The 22,408-nt window shown below is 35.3% G+C and overlaps 1 protein-coding gene across 12 annotated transcripts in view; it reads left to right on the forward strand.

Annotated features, from left to right (window-relative positions):
* CASK (calcium/calmodulin dependent serine protein kinase) overlaps window positions 1–22,408 on the forward strand; it is a 387,591-nt gene that overhangs the window by 147,926 nt on the left and 217,257 nt on the right. For all 12 annotated transcript variants that reach the window (XM_060137166.1, XM_060137172.1, XM_060137168.1 and 9 more), the window contains exon 3: window positions 6,858–6,963. In XM_060137166.1, coding sequence (XP_059993149.1) covers window positions 6,858–6,963 — 106 coding nt within the window. The remainder of the gene's footprint in view (window positions 1–6,857; window positions 6,964–22,408) is intronic.

The raw sequence follows: 22,408 nt of genomic DNA on the forward strand, positions 1-22,408 counted from the left end.
ACCCAGAGTTATATCTTGTAAGAGACAGATAATTTGGTTTCATTTTAACCTATTGTTGGCTCTTATGTAAGATAGTTTTGAAGCACATGTTCTTCTTTTAGGACATTTTAACACCTCAGAAGATAAATATTATAAAGATCATTGAATTGGTCACCTGTAATCTTTATTAATATCTAATTAATAAGCTAAATGAATTATAGTACTTCAATATTGATTAAGAATGACCTGGAGTTGTTTTAAATGTAAGTCCCTAGGAAATTAATGACACTTTAATTATTTACCAAACTCATCCTAATGAAGAGTGAGAAGGAAGACAAGTAGTTCTTACAGCAGTTGGCTTTATTATAATTTCCTGCTGATAGTTGTTGACAATACATCAAATATAGTGTTGAATTTAGTTTAAATTTGGTATTCAACTGGGCAGGCTGCCTTAATAAATTTATTACACTTATGAGAACTGTAAATTCTTTGGGAAATATATTACCAAAACCCCATTAATTTGTAAATGCTTAATGTAGTCAAGATTGATTTTTAACTAATATATTTGGCTATTTAAGAACAATTTACATCAGTCAAACATCCTCAGTTAATGGTATGCTCCTTATTTTCTTTATCCACCTGACAGATGAGATTTTAGGCCATAAGATTGTATTAAATTGGCAAGAATTCAAAGGAATTAGAAGCTGCTTGGATTTCTGTTTGTATGTGAAAAAAGATAATAAAAATGTGCTAGTAAAATGTGTAAAAGATCAAGGAAATAATGACTTTCCCATTAACCCAGGTTGGTGTGGTGCCCTGTCTGGGCCTCTGGTCATCCACTAGTTGAGAAGGTCAACTTTCTTGATTTATAGGAAGATGGCCTCATTAAAGCCAACCTGACCTGTATTATTGCCAAAGGCAGCTGGTATCTTTAGTCTTCAAATTGGTTATTAGTTAAAGGTTGAGCCCAGCAGCAGAATTTGACTTGGCTGCTATAATCCTTCCAAGGTTCTGCTTAGATCCCTTTCTTAAAATATCCCATGGTTATTAATTTCAGCACACCAAGGAAAAAATGTTGAATCAATAATGACTTTCATTTAGCTGTTTTGTTATTAATGTTGATTCAGATGAACACATTAATACTTGTCCTAATTATTTTATGACTAGATTGGAACATTCTTTATGTGCATTTGGAGCCTGGGCCAGCTCTTAGTGCATTTTAACTATTGAGTTTCTAACAGAAACTGGAAATTCTTTGGAAACAAATTAGAATACTTATATATTTATTAGTAAAAATATCAGTGTCTAATTTCTGATTATCACTGGTGACAGTGCAGCTGAAATATGCTGGTTCTGTAGCAGTCTTGATAGCTTCTCACCCAAGTCAGTGTTACCACATTAACACTGTTATATGATTGGATCTTAAGGGCACATATAAAAACTACATAGCCCCAGGAGCCATTGTGGTATCATGTAGAGAGCACTGGACCTCAGTTATTAGCTGTGCTTCCTCTACTTACTACTTGTGTGATCTCAACCGCTTATGTATCTCACTAAACCTGGGGCCTCAGTTTCCTCCTTTGTAAAGTGAAACTAGATGTACCTACAGGGTTATTATAATTATTAAATGAGGACTTACAGAGGGACACTTAAAATCCCAGATATTATGCTGCATAGTCTAAGGTCATTCAATAAATTTTGAAGGGTCCAAAGGGCTGCTATACAGTGGATGTTGACTACCCTTTTTGTGTTTGGTAGATTAAGCAAGATAAAACGATTAAAAACTACCAAACAAGTAAAGGATTTAGATTAACAATAGTGAAGAAATTCCAGATTTAGTTATTAAGTGATGGATTTGGGTTGCTAAAAGCTGTAGAGTTTACTTCTATGGAAGTGCTTTTTAATAACACATCTGTTTGGACATAGACTTACAGACATAGAAAACAAACTTATGGTTACCAGAGGGGGTAACAGGGGGTATGGGGGGAAGAGATAAATTAGGAGTTTGGGATTAACATGTACACACTACTATATATAAAATAGATAAATAACAAGGACCTACTGTTTAGCACAGGGAACTATATTCAGTATCTTCTAATAACCTATAATGGAAAAGAATCTGAAAGAGAGTATATATATGTATATATTTATAACTGAATCACTTTGCTGTACACTTGAGACTAACACAACACTGTAAATTAACTATACTTCACTTTTTAAAAAAATGGTTAAAAAAATCTGTTTAGATTCTTTTTGGAATGACTGAATGACTTTACAGATAGTTGTGTAAGAAACGCAGAAGAACTCACAATTAAGAGGATAATAATTAAAGCAAGTCAATTTATCCAGAGCTGCACCATTCTAATTTGGTAGCCAGTAGCTACATGTGGCTATTGAGCACTTGAAATACAACTGCTCCCAACTGAGATGTGCTATAAGTATAAAACACACTGGATCTCAAAGACTTAGTACAAAAAGAGAATGTAACATATTTCATTAATACTTTTTAATGTGACTATATGTTGAAATAATAATACTTTGGATATATTGGATTGCATAAAATATGTTAAAATAAATTTCACCTGTTTCTTTTTACTTTTTAATGTGGCTGCTGAAAACATTTTAATTGTATATGTGGTTTGCATTATATTTCTGTTGGATGATGCTGAACTAAATCCTTATTGAATGATTCTGTGAAAGCTGACTCTTAAATTTAACCTTTAAATCTCAGATATTAAGGATGAGATTGTTGCTCCAATGCTAAGAATGTCAGAAAGCATTCCTTTCCTTAGTCACATTTGTAAATACCCAACTTATTTTTGACCCCATGGTCAAATTAGCTTGCTACAGAGTCGTGGCACTCTGAAAGTGGCATCTGACTTTTAAAAGGTAGCATGAAAAATTCTCCTATTCCAAGAACAACTAACAGTAAAATGAATAATAAATACTTTTCAGGAAAATTCTTTTTAAAACAGACCGTCTGAAACGGCTTTCCTAACTCTCCCTCATTTGAGGGGCAGACTGGAAAGGTAGACCCTGGAGGACATAGTTGTTCTACTGTTGTTGGACAGCTCGAACTTCTTAGGAAACTGGTAGGAGTAGTAGTTCTCATGCCATATAGTGGGCTGATTCAATTGAAGTGTGTTTCTCAAATTTTGATCAGAAGATCTAATATTACTTTCCATATTACTAGTGCCCCTTTTAAAAGAAAATAAATTGATGAAATATAGGCACATAGTTAAATATAGGGGCACTAAACATAGAAGTAGATTATTTTTTAAATCTTTAAAAACTTCCCTGCAAAATTACAAAATGAAAAAGTACAAGGAAGAGTGGAGGAGTTACCACTCTTCCTTGTCACTATAGATAAAGTAGAACTTCAAAACAGCCATGGTAACTGTGGGTCAGGTGACTCAAAGGAATGTTCTGAGCTAGTATCTATAAGCAGCCAGATAATCACAATTTCAAATCATATTATTATATTATCGCCTACTTTCGAATTCCTTCCTGGTCTGCTTCATGAGCTGATTTGTAGGAAAATACTATTTTTAGTTTGCTATATCAGCAAGGAGTTAATAGCAGTTAATACATACATCTTTAATTCACATTCACACCTAAAACAAACATTTTGAGCTTAACATTCTTGGAATCTATAGTTTGAATGCATATATGGTGCATTCATGTTTTGTAAACTGTGATTTTCTATTTGGGCTGTTTAATACACCCATATAATTGATACTTGAATTATGGAAAATGGTGCCGCAGCTATCCTAGATGTAGGCCATCTTTTGCATCATTGCCCTTATAAATTCAAATACATTTTTATGTTGTTAGTTTTGTGCTATTCAGTCAGTGTTCGGATTTTAGTCCCTGAAATGTCAGATCTGGTGATATTTAAATTGTTTTAATCTTTGGACGCAGGGTCCCCAGCAATCCTTCCTTCATTTTGAGGATGGGTAAAGTGATAAGAGACTAGACCAGGAGCATGTTCAGTTATATACCAAGCAGACATGTGCGTGTCAAAGAGAGGGGTCTTTAGAGCGTCCGTTTCTACTTATGATTTTTCAGTATAACAAATGTGGCACATGACAAATGGTGAATATGGGGATTGAAACACTGTAGTTACATGAAAGGGGCAAAATTTAAAATAAACTGAAAACAGGAGAAAAGACCAGTGTTCGTTGTGGCAAACACTAAATCTCTGTTTACTTCTTGACTCCAGTGTCAGAGCACTGAATTAAAATCAGACATTTAGCAGAATAGGAAGAAATGGAAAGAGAGAAACTAAGGTGAAAACAGAAGATATGAAAAGGGTGACTTCCAGTAAAACGAGAAGCTGGAGATAAACATTAAAATGAGTACTAAAACTCCTAAGCTTTTCATAGAATCAGAAGGCAGAACAATCTTAAAGGGAGAGAAAAAACTGCAGGCATCTGATTTATGTCGTCTGGCTTTTCAGCCTGGTCCTCCAGCGCACTTGTCAAAAGCCTTCCCCATAGTTATGACTTCCCAGTGCAAAAGCCACACCTATTCACACCTCTCATCCCCTGGAGGTGGAGACCATGTTTCATGTGTCTCTCATTTCTTCCTTCACAATGAACACTGAAGCACCTTAACCCCCTCAGCCCCACAGTGCTGCACTCCACACAGTCCTTTCACATCCATTCTCTCATTTGAATCTTGCTGCTGCCCTCTGAAGTTGTAGACTGTGTAGGTCGTACATGACCTATCACGTCCCCCATTTCATTTGCCATAAGGAAGGCATTTTGTAGAGGTTAGCAGTCAGCCGGCAAGTAGTAGTGACAGGGGCTGGACTGGCACCAAGTTTTCCGACTCCAGATCCTATGGGATTTTCATCACTGCCATTTACAAACACACAGTGTTCTCTTTAAAACAACTGCAAAAACAAACAAATCAAACCTTCTTTGACCCTGCTATTCCTTTCTTATTACCGGGATCATGTCTAAACACACCATGGCATTGTGGAAGGACTGACTTTGGAGTTAGACAGGCCAAGGCTCAAAACCTACCCCTTGTAATAGCTATGTGATCTTGAACAAGTTTCAAAGTCTCAGTTTCCTCGTCTGTAAAATACCTACCTCACAGGTTTGTTGGGACATTAAAAGACAATGACCAGGGCTTCCCTGGTGGCGCAGTGGTTGAGAGTCCGGCTGCCGATGCAGGGGACACGGGTTCGTGCCCCGGTCTGGAAAGATCCCACATGCCGCGGAGTGGCTGGACCCGTGAGCCATGGCCGCTGAGCCTGCGCATCCGGAGCCTGTGCTCCGCAACGGGAGAGGCCACAGCAGTGAGAGGCCCGCATACTGCAAAAAAAAAAAAAAAAAAAAAGACAATGACCATATTAAGTACTTAGACCAGTGAGAGATAGGATAAATCTAAATTTATTATATAATTGTCTGCATCCTGACTTTGAACCTGACCTCTCCACAGAATTTGATCTTAGAACATTTATGGTCTTTTCTGGTTGAATCTTACAGCCTTTTCTCAGCCTTCTCCAACTACCTATGCCTTAATTCCCCTTATTTCCTTGACTTTCTTAATATTGTATTATTGATTCTTCCTTTTCTGGTGGCTTCTCTTTTGTCATATTTACTGACTTCTTTTCCTCACCTATACCTTGTGTAAATTTTCTAAGGTTCCTTCTGCAGCCATTGCTCTTGTTGACAAGACTAACTTGAATTAGCAAATCAGAGAGGAGATAATGTTATCTCTTCTGCTTTGTGTAGTATATCCTTAACCTTCGTTCTTTACCTGTCTCCCTTCTATTTCCAAATATAAAAAATGTCACATTGGATTTTATTCATTGGCAAGCAGGTAAAACTCCAGCACTGTTAACACAGGAAGGCTTTAATTATCTCGTTCCATGTAGACATGGCAAGTGATACTTATGCCTAAACTATTTTTGTGTGATGGTGATGATGATGATGATAATGATGATGAGCATGACAATGAGGATATTAACACTTTTATTTTCCAAATAGTATTGTGTAACTTACACAGTAGTCTTACCTACATTATCTGAATTTGTTCTTGAAAATAACACTGTGGGTAGTGTCCTGAATTATCCAACACATTTTATAGATGATGTAAAAAAAATTCTGACTTTGACGTTGGGAGTAGTGCCTTTTCTGTTTAACCATACTATTTTTTTGCCCCCTATTCCATGTAACTTCCCTGATGTGTGTCTATAAATGCTAGATTTTAGGCTAAAGAATAAACATCATATTCTTAGACAATTTAGGGAAAACTAAGAAAAAGAAGTAAAATTCAAGACAGCAAATTGAGTTACTTATTAGCTGATCAAGAAAGAGTTATAGGGCTTCCCTGGTGGCACAGTGGTTGAGAGTCTGCCTGCCGATGCAGGGGACGTGGGTTTGTGCCGTGGTCCGGGAGGATCCCACATGCCGCGGAGCGGCTGGGCCCGTGAGCCATGGCCGCTGAGCCTGCACATCCGGAGCCTGTGCTCCACAGCGGGAGAGGCCACAACAGTGAGAGGGCCGCGTACCGCAAAAAAAAAAAAAAAGAAAGAAAAAGAAAGAAAAAAAGAAAAAAAAAAGAAAGAGTTATAAATTTTGAAACCTGTTTACAAGAGTTTGAGGAAAGTATTTGTGCTATTTAGATTTCTTATTAATAAGAGCTGACTCTAATGTATATAGATTTAAGCTGGCAAGAAATATGAGCAAGTTATATTGTCAAAGATTTTAAAGGGCAAAAAGTTAAGCTTAGTTTGAATGGGGGATTTCATCTCTATAGTTAGAGGAGTCTTCATGTTACCATAGATCACATCCATTCATTCATCATTCACTCTGATTGTCTTTTGATCCTGCCTAACAAAATGTTATGTGTTTGTTTTGCAGATCTAAAGCGGGAAGCCAGTATCTGTCATATGCTGAAACATCCCCACATTGTAGAGTTATTGGAGACATATAGCTCAGATGGAATGCTTTACATGGTTTTTGAATTGTGAGTGTACATTCTCTTTTCCGAAGGGGCTGAAGTGGTTTTTTTTTTGTTTGTTTTAGGGTTAAAGTTTTAAGCAATGTTGATCTTAGATAATGCTGACGCTTTTCTCTTAAAATTTAAAAATACTTGTGAACTCATCTGTTTAGAAAGACCTAAAGTAATAAGAATAAAAGGAATATCTCATCGTAAGGTTCACAATGGCTAAGGAAGCAAAAGTTGGGCATATTCAGTTACCCTCACAGTTTTAGCCTACTTCAGAGAAGAAGAAATAGAGTTCAGAGGAATAGGAGGTCCCAAAATATGAAGTTCTGAGTACAAGAGTCTTAGTGAAAAGGATCGGTATGGGAGTAGAGGCCTCCATGTAGCCAGCCTCTCTAGCAACTAAAAGCAAGTAATAACAGACATAACTTCCTCTTGATATAATCACCATATTGGCATATGAAGGAAATTCTGTAGACAACCATATATCTTGATTTTAGTAGGCCACTCGACATGTTTCTCACAAAATTTTTGTCAATAAGATGGAGGAATGTGAGCTAAGGATAGTATAATTGGGTAGTTTCATAGCTGGTTGGATGATTGTGTCCAAAGAGATTGTATAAAGCCTTATGGGATGGCATACTATTCTGTTCAAAATTGTAATCGGTGACTTTGATTAGGGTCTCTCACAAGGTGGTAATCAAGGCGTTGGCCAGGGCTGAAGTCATTTTAAGGCTCTGCTGGGGATGGATCTGCTTCCAAGCTCACTCACATGGTTGTTGGAAGCACACTCTCAGACTGAGGGCCTTAGTTCCTCATGTGCTGTTGGCCCAAGACCTCCCTAGGTTCCTTGTCACTGGGCTTCTCTGTAGAGCAGTTCCATGGCAGCTGGCTTCATCAGGGCCAGCAAGCAAGAGCACAAGAGTAGGAACAAGACAGACGGCAGTCTTGTAACCTAATCTCTGAAATCACACACCATCACTTCTGCCATATTCTATTAGTTAGAAATAAGTCACTAGATCCAGTCCACACACAAGGGGAAGGGATTACACAAGGATGTGAAGACCTGGAGGTGGTGATTACTGGGAGCCTTGTTAGAAGCTGCCCCCTACAGAGGGCTAGCTTAATACATTGAATATCTGACCAAATTTTAAAATATTTTACAAGTTTGTAGCAAAGGAGCTAAAACAAGGTGAAATTTAAGACCAGTTAATGTAAACTCATTCATTCACATATATAAGTGCAAGATCACTATGAACTTAATTGTAACTGCTTATATGAAAAAGATGTAAGCAATTTAGTTAGTTGTTGCAACAGCTTTAAAAGCCTTGAATGGAACCTGCAGATACCTTAATTAGAAGTGTATAGTATTCAGAACCAAGCCATAGGCCCAGTGTGCTGTGTATTGCTCATTCTCCCTGGAGTGTTCCTGGTAAGCAGGACACTGGCATGCTTCCAGAAGGGGATAGCCAGAGTGGGAAAGAGCCTAGAAATTCTGTCATAGAGTCACAGCCTTCAAAATCTTTGTCAGCAATCCTGCTAAAAGATGTTTGAAAACTGTGTACCTCCACACATATCTTTCAGTTGATATATACAAACTTTTATTATAAGGATATAAGTTTTAGTGTTTTGTATATTTTTTAAAATATTTTTTCTTCAGAAATCTCGAGCTGTACCTTTATCTCATTCAATTTATGGAAAATGTCTGCTATGTGACCTAAATTGCAAAGCTAGTCATCATAGTCAAACTAGTCAGCCAAATCAGACTTGCTTTCTGTCAGAAAAAAATCTGACTTCATTTTTCAAATAAAATTAAAGTGTTAATAGACATCACTGTGACAGTCATCTTACTATTGATTCATAATTCTAAACTAGATAAGGTTTTGCCGTGAATATATTGTCTGCATGAAGTAAGGTGGCTCTTCCCTTCCTTTCCAAAGCTGTTTTGCTCTCACAGATGGCTCCCTCCCTCGGTAGCTTTGCATTCCCCCATTGTCTTTTTGAAATTAGGCAGGCTTTTCAGGATGGGTGAGCGGTTTGTCTTTTGAGATGGGTTCCTTTGAGTGGAGATACAGAAGAGAACTCAGCAGACCACAGACTTGTTTTCAGACAGACCAAATTATGGCAAATACAGATATGGCTTAAATGCCTTAAAAATATCCTAATACATGTATCCCCTGGAAGGGCTTTGAGTACTCCCAGAGATACCCAAGTCCCACTTTGAAGACCACTTGTCATGGAAGAGCTGTTGAAAAGATGGGGAGACTTTAGTTACCCAAGAATCTATTGATTTTCTTTTACCTCTATAAGAGTCCCCAGATGAGAAGCCCATGGCAGGTCATGATGGATGTCTTTAGTTCTTTGAAATATCGTCAAATGTAAGAGGATTATGTATTTATTCAGTGTAGGGTGAGGAGCTGTAACTATAATCAACAGGTGGCAGGTATGAATGAAGTGGCTGTCCACGAATGTAGCGGCTGTCTTACAGAGTCTGCCGTTCCTCACTAGAAATGCTCAAGCTAAAGCTGGATCCATCCAAAGGTCCTGAAGAAAAGGTTTTAATTTTGGACTAGAGAGAGCCTCTAACGTCCCTTCCAATTTTAAGATAGTATAATTATTTTCATTTTATTCTTTATTCAAGAAATCTGTTTCTGTCCTTTTTTTTTTTTTTTTTTTGCGGTACACGGGCCTCTCACTGTTGTGGCCTCTCCCGTTGCGGAGCACAGGCTCCGGACGCGCAGGCTCAGCGGCCATGGCTCATGGGCCCAGCCGCTCCGTGGCATGTGGGATCTTCCTGTACCGGGGCGCGAACCCGTGTCCCCTGCATCGGCAGGCAGACTCTCAACCACTGCACCACCAGGGAAGCCCTGTCCATATTTTTATTCACTGAGAAAACTAAAAACCAGATTTTGCCATATACTATGAAGTAATGAGCACAGAAAGCCAAATTTTAAAATTTACCTAAATTTCACATTTGCTGTCTGTTTCAAAGGGGTCTAAGTGACAGTATAGTAGAGAGAAGATGATCCTTGGTGTCATAAAACTTGGATTAGTGTCCCACCTCTGTCACTTTTACTAATTATGTGACTTTGGCCATAATCTCTTAACTTTAAAATCTTCATAAGATGAAAACTAGATGAGATAACTGTGTGAATTCACCTTATAAAGTGGTGACTTGTTCTACAGTGATAAGGTATTGTTTCCAGTGGATTTAACAGCTTAGTTTTAGTTTCTCAATGTTGAATTATATGGGATTTTTTTATATAGCTAATTTTGTATGATTCAGTTGTGTTTGGAATAATCCATTGATGGCTATGTATTGAGAATAAGACCTCATTAAAGTTGCATATTTACCGGCCCCCTAATCTCACTGTTAACCCAAATCAGTAGAACATGGCTTCCTAGTTTTTAACCTTTTATTTTGGAAATTTTCAAATAAAAGAAAATAGTATAATGAACTTCAGTGTACCTATCACTGAGCTTCAGTAGTTATCAATACTTTGCCATTCTTGTTCTATCTATCCTTTACTGTTGTCTTTTTTTCTTGGCAATTTCTAAAGCAATATCATTTCACCTATAAATACTCCTGTTTGTATTTATAAGGACTTGTGTGTGTGTGTGTGTGTGTGTGTGTGTGTGTGTGTGTGTGTATGTGTGTATAAAATACTGTTGTCGTATCTAGCAAAATCAACAATAACTCCTTAGTATCATGTCATAGTCAGTTAATGTTGCTTTCCCTGATTGAACATGAATTTTCAAAGGACCTATTTCTCAATTTAGAATTGTTATATTAGCTCTAGGAATCTGGAAGTAGATTATAAATTCACAGTTAAAATAGCTATTTCTCAAAAGGGCTAGAAACAATATAGAAATATAAAATTGTTCTTTTGTATTATCCTTTTTTGTAAATTTACCTTGACAGTTGTCCTTGCCTTGTTTTTTGCATTCCCTTTGATTTCCTCAGTTTAAAACAAATGAACAAACCCAAACCATACATTACTGTAAGATTTAAAGTCCTGTAGATCAAAGAGCAAAGCAGTAAGTTTGTGCATGTCTCCACCTACTGGCTAGGTAAGAGATTGCTTACATAGCTGCAATGTAGATAAGGCTACACCAGAATTTTTCTGGCAATAGATCTAATGACCCCTGGTATTCAGGGTCTCATTGCTCAGGTTATGGGTTATCTGGATCCTTTCCACAGTTTTATGACATGACACCAATACAGAGTAGACAGGAAATGGAAAGCAAATGAGATAAGGTCAGTTGACTTTGCTGTTTGTTGGCTGCTTGGAAATAGCTCTGATAATTTTGATGGAGAAAAGGCTAGACCAAACAATATATTTGGGTTATCAGTGAGTTTCTTATTATGGTATCCATATCTTTCTTTGCCACAGACTATCTATAACCAACTCTCCCTTTTCTTCCCTAAACTGAAGTCATGAAATTATATGGCTCAATGTTGTTGCGTATCATGTTAGCAAATCCTTAGGACTCGTTGATATAAATGATTTATAAGTTTAAAGCATACTGAAATACAGAGACAGAACCAAAATTTTAGCACTGGATGAGATTAGAGCAGTAGATTTCAAAAGTTAGCATTGGAAAATCCTGAGTAGAGCTCGTTAAACCAGCATGTACCCAGGCCCCAACCCCTAGAGATTCAGTTTCAACAAATGTGGGTCCAGAAGTGAGAGGTCAAGAGATGATTGACCTTTAAAGTAGGGGTAATACTATTTCGAGACTATGTTGTCATTTTTCCCAACACACTCAGTAGTTTGTTACGAATCTGCGTGTGTTTATACTATATCTATCGCTTTGGGATTATACTTAAATTAGGACTTGTCTGTAGCGGTTTGCTGTTATTTTTAAAAATAAACATTTAAAACGTAGGTTCAATTTTAAAGACAGGGCTGTGTCATGTCACACACACACACACACACACACACACAAACACACACACACACACACACACACCCTGCACCCCACCAAAAATTAAATGTTTATTTCTAAGTCACACATCAAAGCTTATGTTTAGTAATGTCTGATACTTGAAGTTAAGCTGCAAATCCTAAATTGGCTGGCCAAGAAATTTTAATTACCTTATTATAGAATGATTACATATACTACAGGGAGACTGTACAGTAATTAAATATGGTCTTAAAACATTTCTGACATGAAAACAATAGTTTGTATCTTTTAAAATAATATTAACAGTTTGTATTTTTGAAGCTCACAAAGGAGATAGACTGAAAGCTCTTTATTTATTTAAATTTTATTTTTAAAATTTTATTTTTAGTCTGGTGTTTATGCTCAGGGAAGGGAATGTTTGTGGAATTCATTTATACTGATAGAGTAGAACTGATTACTACTTACCAGCAAATTTGCCACTTAAGAGAAAATATATTTGTTTCATATCAAGCAAGAAAAATCTGGACTATAGCATTTTAATTTATATGAACATTTGTACATATTTTTATAGCTAATTTTATCTATTTTGATTTTTTGTTTTTATGGGTAATGATAGAAATTGCTATTCATTCATTCAGCACATATTTATTGAATGCCTACTTAAGTGCTGGGTAATAGGAAATGGTTGGGAAATACTGCTTGGTCCTAGTAAACATTAGAAACTTGATATGGTAATTCAGTAAGCTAAGATACAAGAAAGGACCTAGCTGAGTGACTGTGTAGGCCTTTGATAAATGCTAGTTGAAAGAAAACAACTTCTGTGTTATTAACTTTTTAAAATTAAACATTTCTTTTGACTTAGGTTTACCACTATACTAAATGTTTAGTTGCATTTTAGTTTTAAGAACTATGTGTCAGGGATACCCAAGACCATTCCCAGGTCTGATGATTCGTTACGAGGACTCACAGGACTCAGCATATAGGCATATTCACAGCTATGATTTATTAATAGCTAAAGGGTATAAAGCAAAATCAGCAAAAGGAGAAAGTGCATGAATTGAAGTCCAGGGGTAACAAGGCACAAGCTTCCAAGGGTCTTCTGCCAGCAAACATTTGTGACTACACATGTGAGATGTTGTCTATCAGGGAAGCTCATTAGAGACTCAGAGTGCAGGGTTTTTGTCGGGGGCTTGTCATGTAAGCACCCTCTGCCTGGTGCATACCAAATTCCAGACTCCCAGAAAGAAAGCGGGTGTTCAGGATAAATCATATTGTTTGCACAAGCAGTTTAGACACAGTGAGCCACTCTTTTCAGTTAGGAGGGGAGGAACCCCTCCAAGTTCCCAGATGCCAATCAAGAGCCAACCTTGTAGGCAGGCCTTGCAAGCCTTTTGAGAGATAATAGTTAGGCCTGGTTAAATACTTAAATAGTTAACTCTTTTCTGCACAAACTAAAGTAGAGATCAGCAGGAGAAGGGTTTGAGTTAATAAACTCCTGGATCTGCAAACAAAATATACTTACCTATAAAGATAATTGCAGAGTTTGGGGTTTTAAAAAAACTTTTAACTGTAATTACTGTATCATTTTGATATCTATTGGGAAAAAAATGTAGGTGTCCCAATTTTTGTATAAAACAAATCCTAGATTGAGATGTTACAGTGTAGAATAGATATTAAGCTTTGAATACTTTAGGAAGCAAACTGCATCCTGACTCCTACTATCTTAGAAATGTATTTGAAGTTGTCAGTCTCGTAATTTTTTTATATATGAAAGCTCATCTTCAACCACTAAAATAATTTTGAATAAATTTATGTACATATAAAATAGGAAGAAAAGTCAGTTAACTTTCTGTTATTTAAAAGAAGTAGTTCATTTAAAATGAAAATTATAAGTTATTTTTAGAGTAATATACATTCTTTGTACAAATTTAGAAATTATGGAAAATTATAATGACAAAAATAATACCATTTGCAAAAGGTAATCACAGCGAGCATTTCAGAACATTTCCTTCTATGTATAGTCATGATCACAGTTGCACTAAATAGAGATCATTTTATATATGCAATTTTGTATCCTGATTCGTTTAGCTTAATAATTTTAAGCATTTTATTATACCATTAAATACTTTTTAGATACAACATTTTAATGGCTGCATTAAGATGTCTGAACTATATGCATGTGCCATATTTAATATTTTCCCTAAAGTTGGACATTTACACTGTTTTCTGTATTAGAAATAATGTTATGATTAATAATATTCTTGTACATAGTTACTTGTGCTCACCCCCTGATTGCCTATTTTCTCAAGATAAGTTTTTAGGAGTAGAATTACTGGATATTAGAATTAGTGTATGAATGCATACAAACATCTACATCACACATAGATTTAACCTTTTTTAATAGAATGTATTACATTTAGAAAAATGCATACACAGAACTATACAAACATAAAGAATTATTGTAAACAGCCACGTACAACCCAAGTCAAGAAATTTTAAAACTGCCAGCACCTCAACAGCCCTCGAATTCCCCTTTCTGATCATAACCCCCTGCCTCTCTCAGGATTAACTTTACTCTAGACTTCACTTCCATGTTTTTATATCTATACCATCTAAATAGGTATCCCTGAATAGTGTAATTCAGTGTTTTCTATCTTTTTAATCTTTACTTACATGCAGTCATAGAGTATACACGTTTTTTGGTCTGTGAGAATATCCAGGTTAGTTTGATCTCCTTCACTTTGTTGCTATATAGTGTTAGTGAACAAACATTCACAAGTTATTTATTCATGTAAATGTTAATATGTATTTGGGTTGTTTCCAGATTTGGCCATTTGAACAATACTGTTGTAAACAGTCTTGTACCTGTATCCTGGTGCACCTAAGTAAACGTTCATATAGGATGTAGACCTAGGAGTGGAATTAATAGGTTTCAGAGTATGTACAGCTTCAGTTTTCCTAGATAATACCAAGCTATTTTCTAAAGTAGATGTATAAACTGACCCTTTACCAATGGTATATGCCTCTCTAAGGTGATCCAAGTCCTAGTTTTCCTGTCACTGCCCCTGTTTAAAATATTGTTGTTTGTCCTTATTCACAGTGCCTTCCTTTAATTCTCATGATTAATTACTACCTATGCTACACACCCTTGCTAACACTTGGCATTGTTGGAATTTTTGCCAGTTGGTGTGTAGTAGAATCTCCTTGTAGTTTTTCCCGATTATTCTTCCCTAATTGCCATTTAGTGACCTATCTCTTCATTCTTGTAATGGTATATTTTGATTAACAGAAGTTTGTGATTTTAATATAGTCTAATTTATCATTTTTTAATTTTATGGCCAGTGTTTTTGTATCTTGTTTAAGAAATACTTACTCCCCTGAGATTATGAAGATATTCTCCTATGTTTTATTATCCATCTGGAATTGATTTGGGGTATACTGTGAGGTAGCAGTCTAGTTTCATTTCTTCCCATATGGATATTCGATAGTCTCAGCACAATTACTGAAAACACTGCTCTGCAGTACCACTTTTGCTGTAAATCAGGCATCTGTATAGGTGTGATTGTTCTGGGCTCTATTCTGGTCCCTTGGCCTATTTGCCCGGCATTGTGCTGTTGTCTTATTTACTATGGCTTTACAGTAAGTCCTGGTAACTGATAGAGCAGGGCCTTCCACTTTGTCCTTCTTCAGACATGTCTTGAGAGCTGTACTTGTCTTTGCATTTTCCATATACATTTTAGAATCAAGTTGTCAATTTATACACACACACACATACACTTAAAAAACTGTTGGGATTTTGCCTTGAATTATTAAATCTTTATAAGCAACTTGAGAATAATTGACAGACTTATTATTGAGTCTTCCACTTTAGGAACATGGTGTCTGTCTTCCCATTTATTTAGGTCTTTGATGTCTTTCAATAAAGTTTTATACTTTTCTCCATAGAAGTTGTGTACATTTTTTGTTAGATTCTTAGGTATTTGCTTTTAAAAGTAGATCAGTCTGGGGCTTCCCTGGCCGTCCAGTGATTAAGACTCCACGCTTCCAATGCAGGGGGCACGGGTTTGATCCCTGGTCGGGAAACTTAAGATCCCATATGCTGCATGGCACAGCCAAAAAAAAAAGGTAGATCAGTCTCTCTCTTTCTCTCTTTCCCTCCTTCCTTGTATTGACATATACTCCTATTCATCAATTCCAATAATTTTTCTGTAGAACTGTTTGGATTTTCTGCATACCTGATCATATCATCTGTGTATGAAGAGGATTTTGTTTATTCCTTTCTAATTCTTTTACATTTTATTTCTTTCTCTAGACTTTACTGCAGTGGATAAAATATCCAGAGTAATGGTGATAGCAAATCTTTGTTTATTTCTGATCTTAAGAGTTTGCTAAGCATAAATGGATGGTGAATTTTATCAAATGCTTTTTTTCTGTGTATATTGAAATGATCATATGATTTTCTTCTTTACTCTGTTAATGCAATGAATTTCATTGATTCTTTGGTTAACCACACTTGGTCATGACGTATAATCCTTATAATCCTTTTTATATATTGCTAGATTTGGTTTGCTTATATTTTGTTTAGACTTTTTACATCCATATTTGTGGGAAGATTACACTATAATTTTCTTGTACTATCTATATCACGTTTTTATGTCTAGATTATGCTAGACTCATAAAATGAATTGAGGAGTATTCTCTGTTTGTTGTTTTTCTTATGTGATTGGTAGAACTCACTTATACACCCATCCAGGCCAGACTTCCTTATAAGAAGGGTTTTCATTTCCGATTCAGTTTCTTAAATATTTATAGGAATATTCAGGTTTTCCAGTTATTACTCTGTCACTTTTGGTGAATTGTATTTTTCTAGGAATGAGTGCATTTTATCTAAACTTTAAACAATTTTGTCATAAAGGGGTTCATACTATCTCTACAGGATCTTTTTCATTCTTGATACTAGCAATTTATGCCTTTTTTTTTTCTGTCTCAGCCTTGCCAGATATTTACCAGTTTTATCAGTCTTTTAAACAGTGACTTTTAGCTTTGTAAATCCTTTTTATTGTGTGTTTATTTTCTATTTCAGTAATTTCTGTTTGTTGTTATTTCCATCCTTCTACTTTGGGTTTAATTTTCTAGGATTTATTTCCTTTTTAAATTTCAATTTTCTTGTATCCTTGGGTTTTAGATGCGTCTCTTGTTAAAGGCATACAGTTGTTTTTTTATTCTAGACTCTCAATCTTTGTCTTTTAATTGAAGCATTTATTCCATTTACATTTAATTTTAGTATATTTTGATTGACATTGTGGTCTTATGTGCTTTCTGTTTATACCACTTATTACATGTTTCTTCACCTTCCCTGATTTATTTGGATCAGTTGAATATTTTTTAATCATTTCATTTTTGTTCTATTAATTTGGAAGTTTTAGCACCCTTTGCTGAGTGTGTACCCCAGAAATTACAGTATGCCTCCCTAATTCATCAAATCCTAATATTGATACCATTACTGTCTTCCTGAACAGTACAAGCACTGTAGAACACATTAATTCCATATAATGCAACCTTGACTTATAGGCTGTTGTTTTCATGTATTTAAATTATATTTGTGTGTATAAATGCATGTTACATGTATTTACATCACTCCAAGTTATTATTTTTATTCATTTAGATTTACCTACACACATCCTTTCTCTGTTATTTATTCTTTCAGCATCTCTAAGGTTTTATCTGGATTCATTTTCCTTGTGTCAGTCTGCTGGGTGCGAACTCCATTTGTTTCAGAATTTCCTTAGATTCCCTTTAGTGTTGAGGGATATTCACTGAGTAGAGAATTCTAGGCTGGCATTTTCTTTACATTAGATATCATTCTACTGTCTTCTGGCTTCCATTGATATTAACAATTCAGCTAGCAGTCTGTCACTTTTCTCTGAGGGTAGTCTATCTTTATTTTTCAGGTTATTGAAAAAATGTTTTATTCATCTTTTGTTTTCTGTAGTTTTCTCTGTGATGTGGGGTGTGTATGTGTGTGTGTGTTTTAATCCTGCCTTAGGTTTTTAGGTCTCTTGAATCAGTGTATTGATATTATTTTTGGTTAGGGAATATTCTCAGCCATTATCTCTTCAGATATTGCCGCTGCCTTTTTCTTTCTCTCATCACCTTTGTGACCCAATTAAGTATAGATATAGGCATACCTTATGGTATTCTCTATATTTTCTACCTTCTTTTCTGAATTTTGTGTTTTTCCTTTTTAAAATCTATATTTTTTCTCTTTTTTTGCAAAAAAAATTCAAGTTCAGCTTTTATGTTCTGGGACACAGTAAACTTCATTATTTAATAATCTATGTTGGATAATCTCAGTATATGAAATCCCTGTTTGTCTTTATTGTCTGTCATTTTTGCTGGTTCTTGGTCAAAATATCTTACCCTTTTATGTACTGATTCATTTTGACCGTGTGCTAGAAATTATTTTGACAATTATTGGTGTTGAACGATGCTTTCTTCCTCTAGAGAGAACTCTAATTTGCTTTTACTAGGCACCTTTAAGCAGTAGCAGTCTGGGACTATCTTAATCAAAGTTCAAGGCTTAGATTTTCAGGGCCATTCAGAGAGAAAGCCAGATTGCAAGTATGTGAAGGGGCTGATCACTTCCGGTTCACCGCTAGCTCTTTAGGGTCCTAGGTCAACATTGGAGAGTAGTTTATGATATTACCCTGAATTCTGACTTTTTTCCCCTTAGAGATCTGCTGTATAAGCAAATGTCCCCAGGACAAGAAGGACTCTGATCCTTGGCTTTACCTCTCTGAGTTCCCATTCTTTAGCCAATATTCCTGACAATTTGGTTAGTACGTTGATGCTTTAAGGAAGTTTTTTTATCCAACCTTTCTGTTGTCTTCACTGAGACACATCACCTATCAGAAGTCTAGCCAATAGAGTTAAAACTCCTTTTACATAGTGTCATGTTATTCTTCATAAAGATTGTACCAATTTATATTCAAACCAGTGGTAGATGAGAGCATTCATGTTTACGTTTTGATAGGTCAGAATGACATTTTGGTTTAATTTGCATTTATTTTGTTGCTAGTGTGGTCAAATATTTTAAATGTATGTTTACCCATTTCTTTTCCATCTGTTCACTTTCTTCAGTTTTTTGTCATTTTGTAAGAATTCTTTATTTACTAAGGATATTTACCTTTTTCATGTATTTGCAAATATTTTGCTGAAATTTGCCTTTTTAATTTTGTTTACATTATTGGACTTTTTTGTATATTGACTTTTTTAAATATGCAGAAGTTTAAAATTCTGTCAGAGAAAGAAGTTACAACTAAGCAAGAATGAAGGCTAGAATGAACCCTGTGGTGCTGGATTAGAGTTGGAGGTGGTGGAATGACAACATACTTAGTTTAATATGTGTACACGCACACATATGTATCGATATGTGTTTGCATGTATATATACATATGTACTTATATATACATATGTACATACAGGTAGATAGATACAGAAATAAATATAGATACATGTGAATGGGTTAGTACACATACATACGTTTCTGCCACTGAGAGGGCCTTAGAAGCAACTACACTGCAGTAGTAATGAGCAAGCCCACACCCACATATTCATTTATAAATACATTCTCTAATAGAAGGAACTGAGGCTCTTTAGAGAAATTATTATTCTAGGACTGGGGCAGAGAAAATACAAGTAAGCCTGGAGCATTTTACAGTGCCTGGAAGTTAGGAAGTGGTCAAAAAACAAAAAGATGGGGACATGTGAAAAGGTCACAGGAACCAACCTGAAAGAGCTCCCAGTGACCAAAACTGGAACAATTTGGGCAACAAAATAAATAGCATAGTACTAGACTATAACCCAAGGTATAAATTAAGTATATATGAGCCCATACCAATATAAAGAAATTATTGAACAAATAAATAAATGGGAAAGAAGAGACAAACCTTCCTTACAGAAGAATTCCAAATAATATATGTAGATAATCCCCTCCCACCTTAAGGGTAGACTGGACTTAGTGACCCCGCTTTTGAAGAACAGAGCGTAGAAAGGGGAACATAGTAAGTTTACAGTGGAGAAACCTGGCTAACCCCTCTTAACCAAAGAATCAAGTTAACATCACTGATGATAAGTCATGTGGATATCACGTGCCCCCTGAGGTGGTGTTCTGAGAAGGGCACTTCACCTCTGTGGTAGCCTTCCCCCAAAACCCACAACAGTCATCTAAAAATGAAAAAAACTTCAGAACAAAGAAAGTACATTAGTCAACAAACCGTGAAGTCCAAATACAATCTGGAGTTGAGTTAATAGTAATGTACCAGTATTACTCTCTTAGTTTTGACATGTTTACTGTAGTTGCCTAAGATGTTAACATTAGGGGAAGTTGAGTGAGGGGTATACAGGAACTCTCTGTACCATCTTTGCAATTTTTATGTAAATCTAAAGTTATTAGAAACTAAAAAGCTTTCTTCGATCATAATTAAACAAGCAAACAAACATGAAACTATGAGTTTACACCATTATTTCCAGTTTAAAGAAACAATTACGGATTTTTATTTAGTGAAACATTTATTAGATAATAAGGAATTGTTAAAGTCTTTAGTGTATGACTTTATAATTTTAGTTATTTTACAAAAAGTTTCTACATTTTGGAGGTAAGTACTGAAATATTTATGCATAAAGCCTGGGATTTGCTTCAGAATCAGGTGAGGGGTGAGCAGTGGGTACTGGGTTGAAGTATAGGTAAAATAGGATTAGCCCATGAGTTGTTAATTGTTGGAGCAGGGTAATGGATATATGAGCCTTCATTACTCTACACTTTCTACTTTTGAAATTTTCCATAATATAAAGTTTTTCAAAAGCAAGAAAGAAATTATACAGTTTTTACTTAGTTTTTTTAATTTTTAAATTATTTTTTAAATTGAGGTATAGTTGATATAAAATAATATGTATGTTACAGGTATACAGTATAGCGATTCAGAACTTTTAAAGGTTGTACTCCATTTCTAATTATTATAAAACATTGCCTGTATTCCCTGTGTTGTATGATATATCCTTGTAGCTTATTTATTTTATAACATAATAGTTTGTACCTCTTAATCCCCTACCCCTTGCCCCCACCCCTCCCCACTGGTAACCACAAGTTTGTTTCTCTATTTATATCTGTGAGTCTGTTTCTTTTTTGTTATATTCACTCCTTTGCTTTATTTTTTAGATTCCACATATAAGTCACATCATGTCTTTCTCTGACTTATTTCACTTAACATAATACCATAATATTTAGCATAATTTAGTAAAATTTTACTTAATTTTTAAAATTTTATATTTGTACATCTTTTCACTGAAAATCGGGGTTTCTTGCCACATTAACATACTTGTTTCCTCCTACTAGTTTAAATATATAATAAAAGTAAGACTACTGAATACAGATTAGGATTTCTTAGCCCTTCTTTTCATCCTTGAGTGTATCCCAGTAGGGATGCACAATCAAAACACTGGATTTTAAAGTCACTTAAATAACTGTTCTCTTTGTGGTTATGCCACAAGCTTGACATAGAGTTAGGTTTAGAGATCCTTGTATTGAATAGATGTTGCCCAGTTTCTCCCAGCATTAACATTTTGCAAAACTAGTATGATATCACAACCAGGGTATTGCACTGATATACTCTCCTGATCTTCCTCAGATATCTGCATCAATTTAATTTTAGGGATTGCCTCTTATTTCTTCTTGACTTAATTTTGTTTTTAGATTATGAAAAACATATACCTGATTGGAAAGTCAAACTTATGAATAGGGTTCATTCAGAAAGGTCTGGCTTGCATCCCTGTCCCCATTCACTTCCCACCTTAGAGGAAATTATTTTGTAAAATTAATTTTAATTTTATTTTTCACTATTTCTGTTTGAAAATATAAGAAAATATGTATATATTTATGTTTTTATACCACCTCCTTCTTACACAGTCTTATATACTCTCTTCTAAACTTTGATAATTTTTAATTTAACAATATGAAAATACCAGCTATCTCTCCATAGCAATATGTAGACATCTCCTTCATTGCTATTTATATCTGCTTAGTACTCCATTATGGATATAGAATTGTTTATTAAGCCAGTTCCCTATTGATGGACATTTGGATCATTTCCAGTCTTCTTCTTTTACATTAATAACCTTATGCATACATCATTTCATACTGTTGTTAATGCCAGATTCCTTCCATAAATGTTGTACCACTTTGCATTCCTACCAGCATTGTATGAGCATTGTAGACTTTAAATTGTAATCTAAAGAACTGAACTAATCTCTCAGTCATATTAATTAGTAAATATCTCATTTCATTCTAAAACTGACCTTACATGTATAAACCTAGACAGAGTTGCAGATAAATTCTGTTTTATTTTTATGGCCTTAGTCCATATCTGTGGACTTGACCAGAATGCTGTTAAGTAGAGTGGATTTCATATCATTGTGAGGTTACTGGCCCCAAGAGAATTTTTTGGCACTTCTTGGTTCCATCCTTCACTAAACTCCCTTATTCCTCAATCAATATCCAGTG

The sequence above is a fragment of the Lagenorhynchus albirostris genome, chromosome X, assembly GCF_949774975.1.
Source record: "Lagenorhynchus albirostris chromosome X, mLagAlb1.1, whole genome shotgun sequence".
Classification (NCBI taxonomy): domain Eukaryota; kingdom Metazoa; phylum Chordata; class Mammalia; order Artiodactyla; family Delphinidae; genus Lagenorhynchus; species Lagenorhynchus albirostris.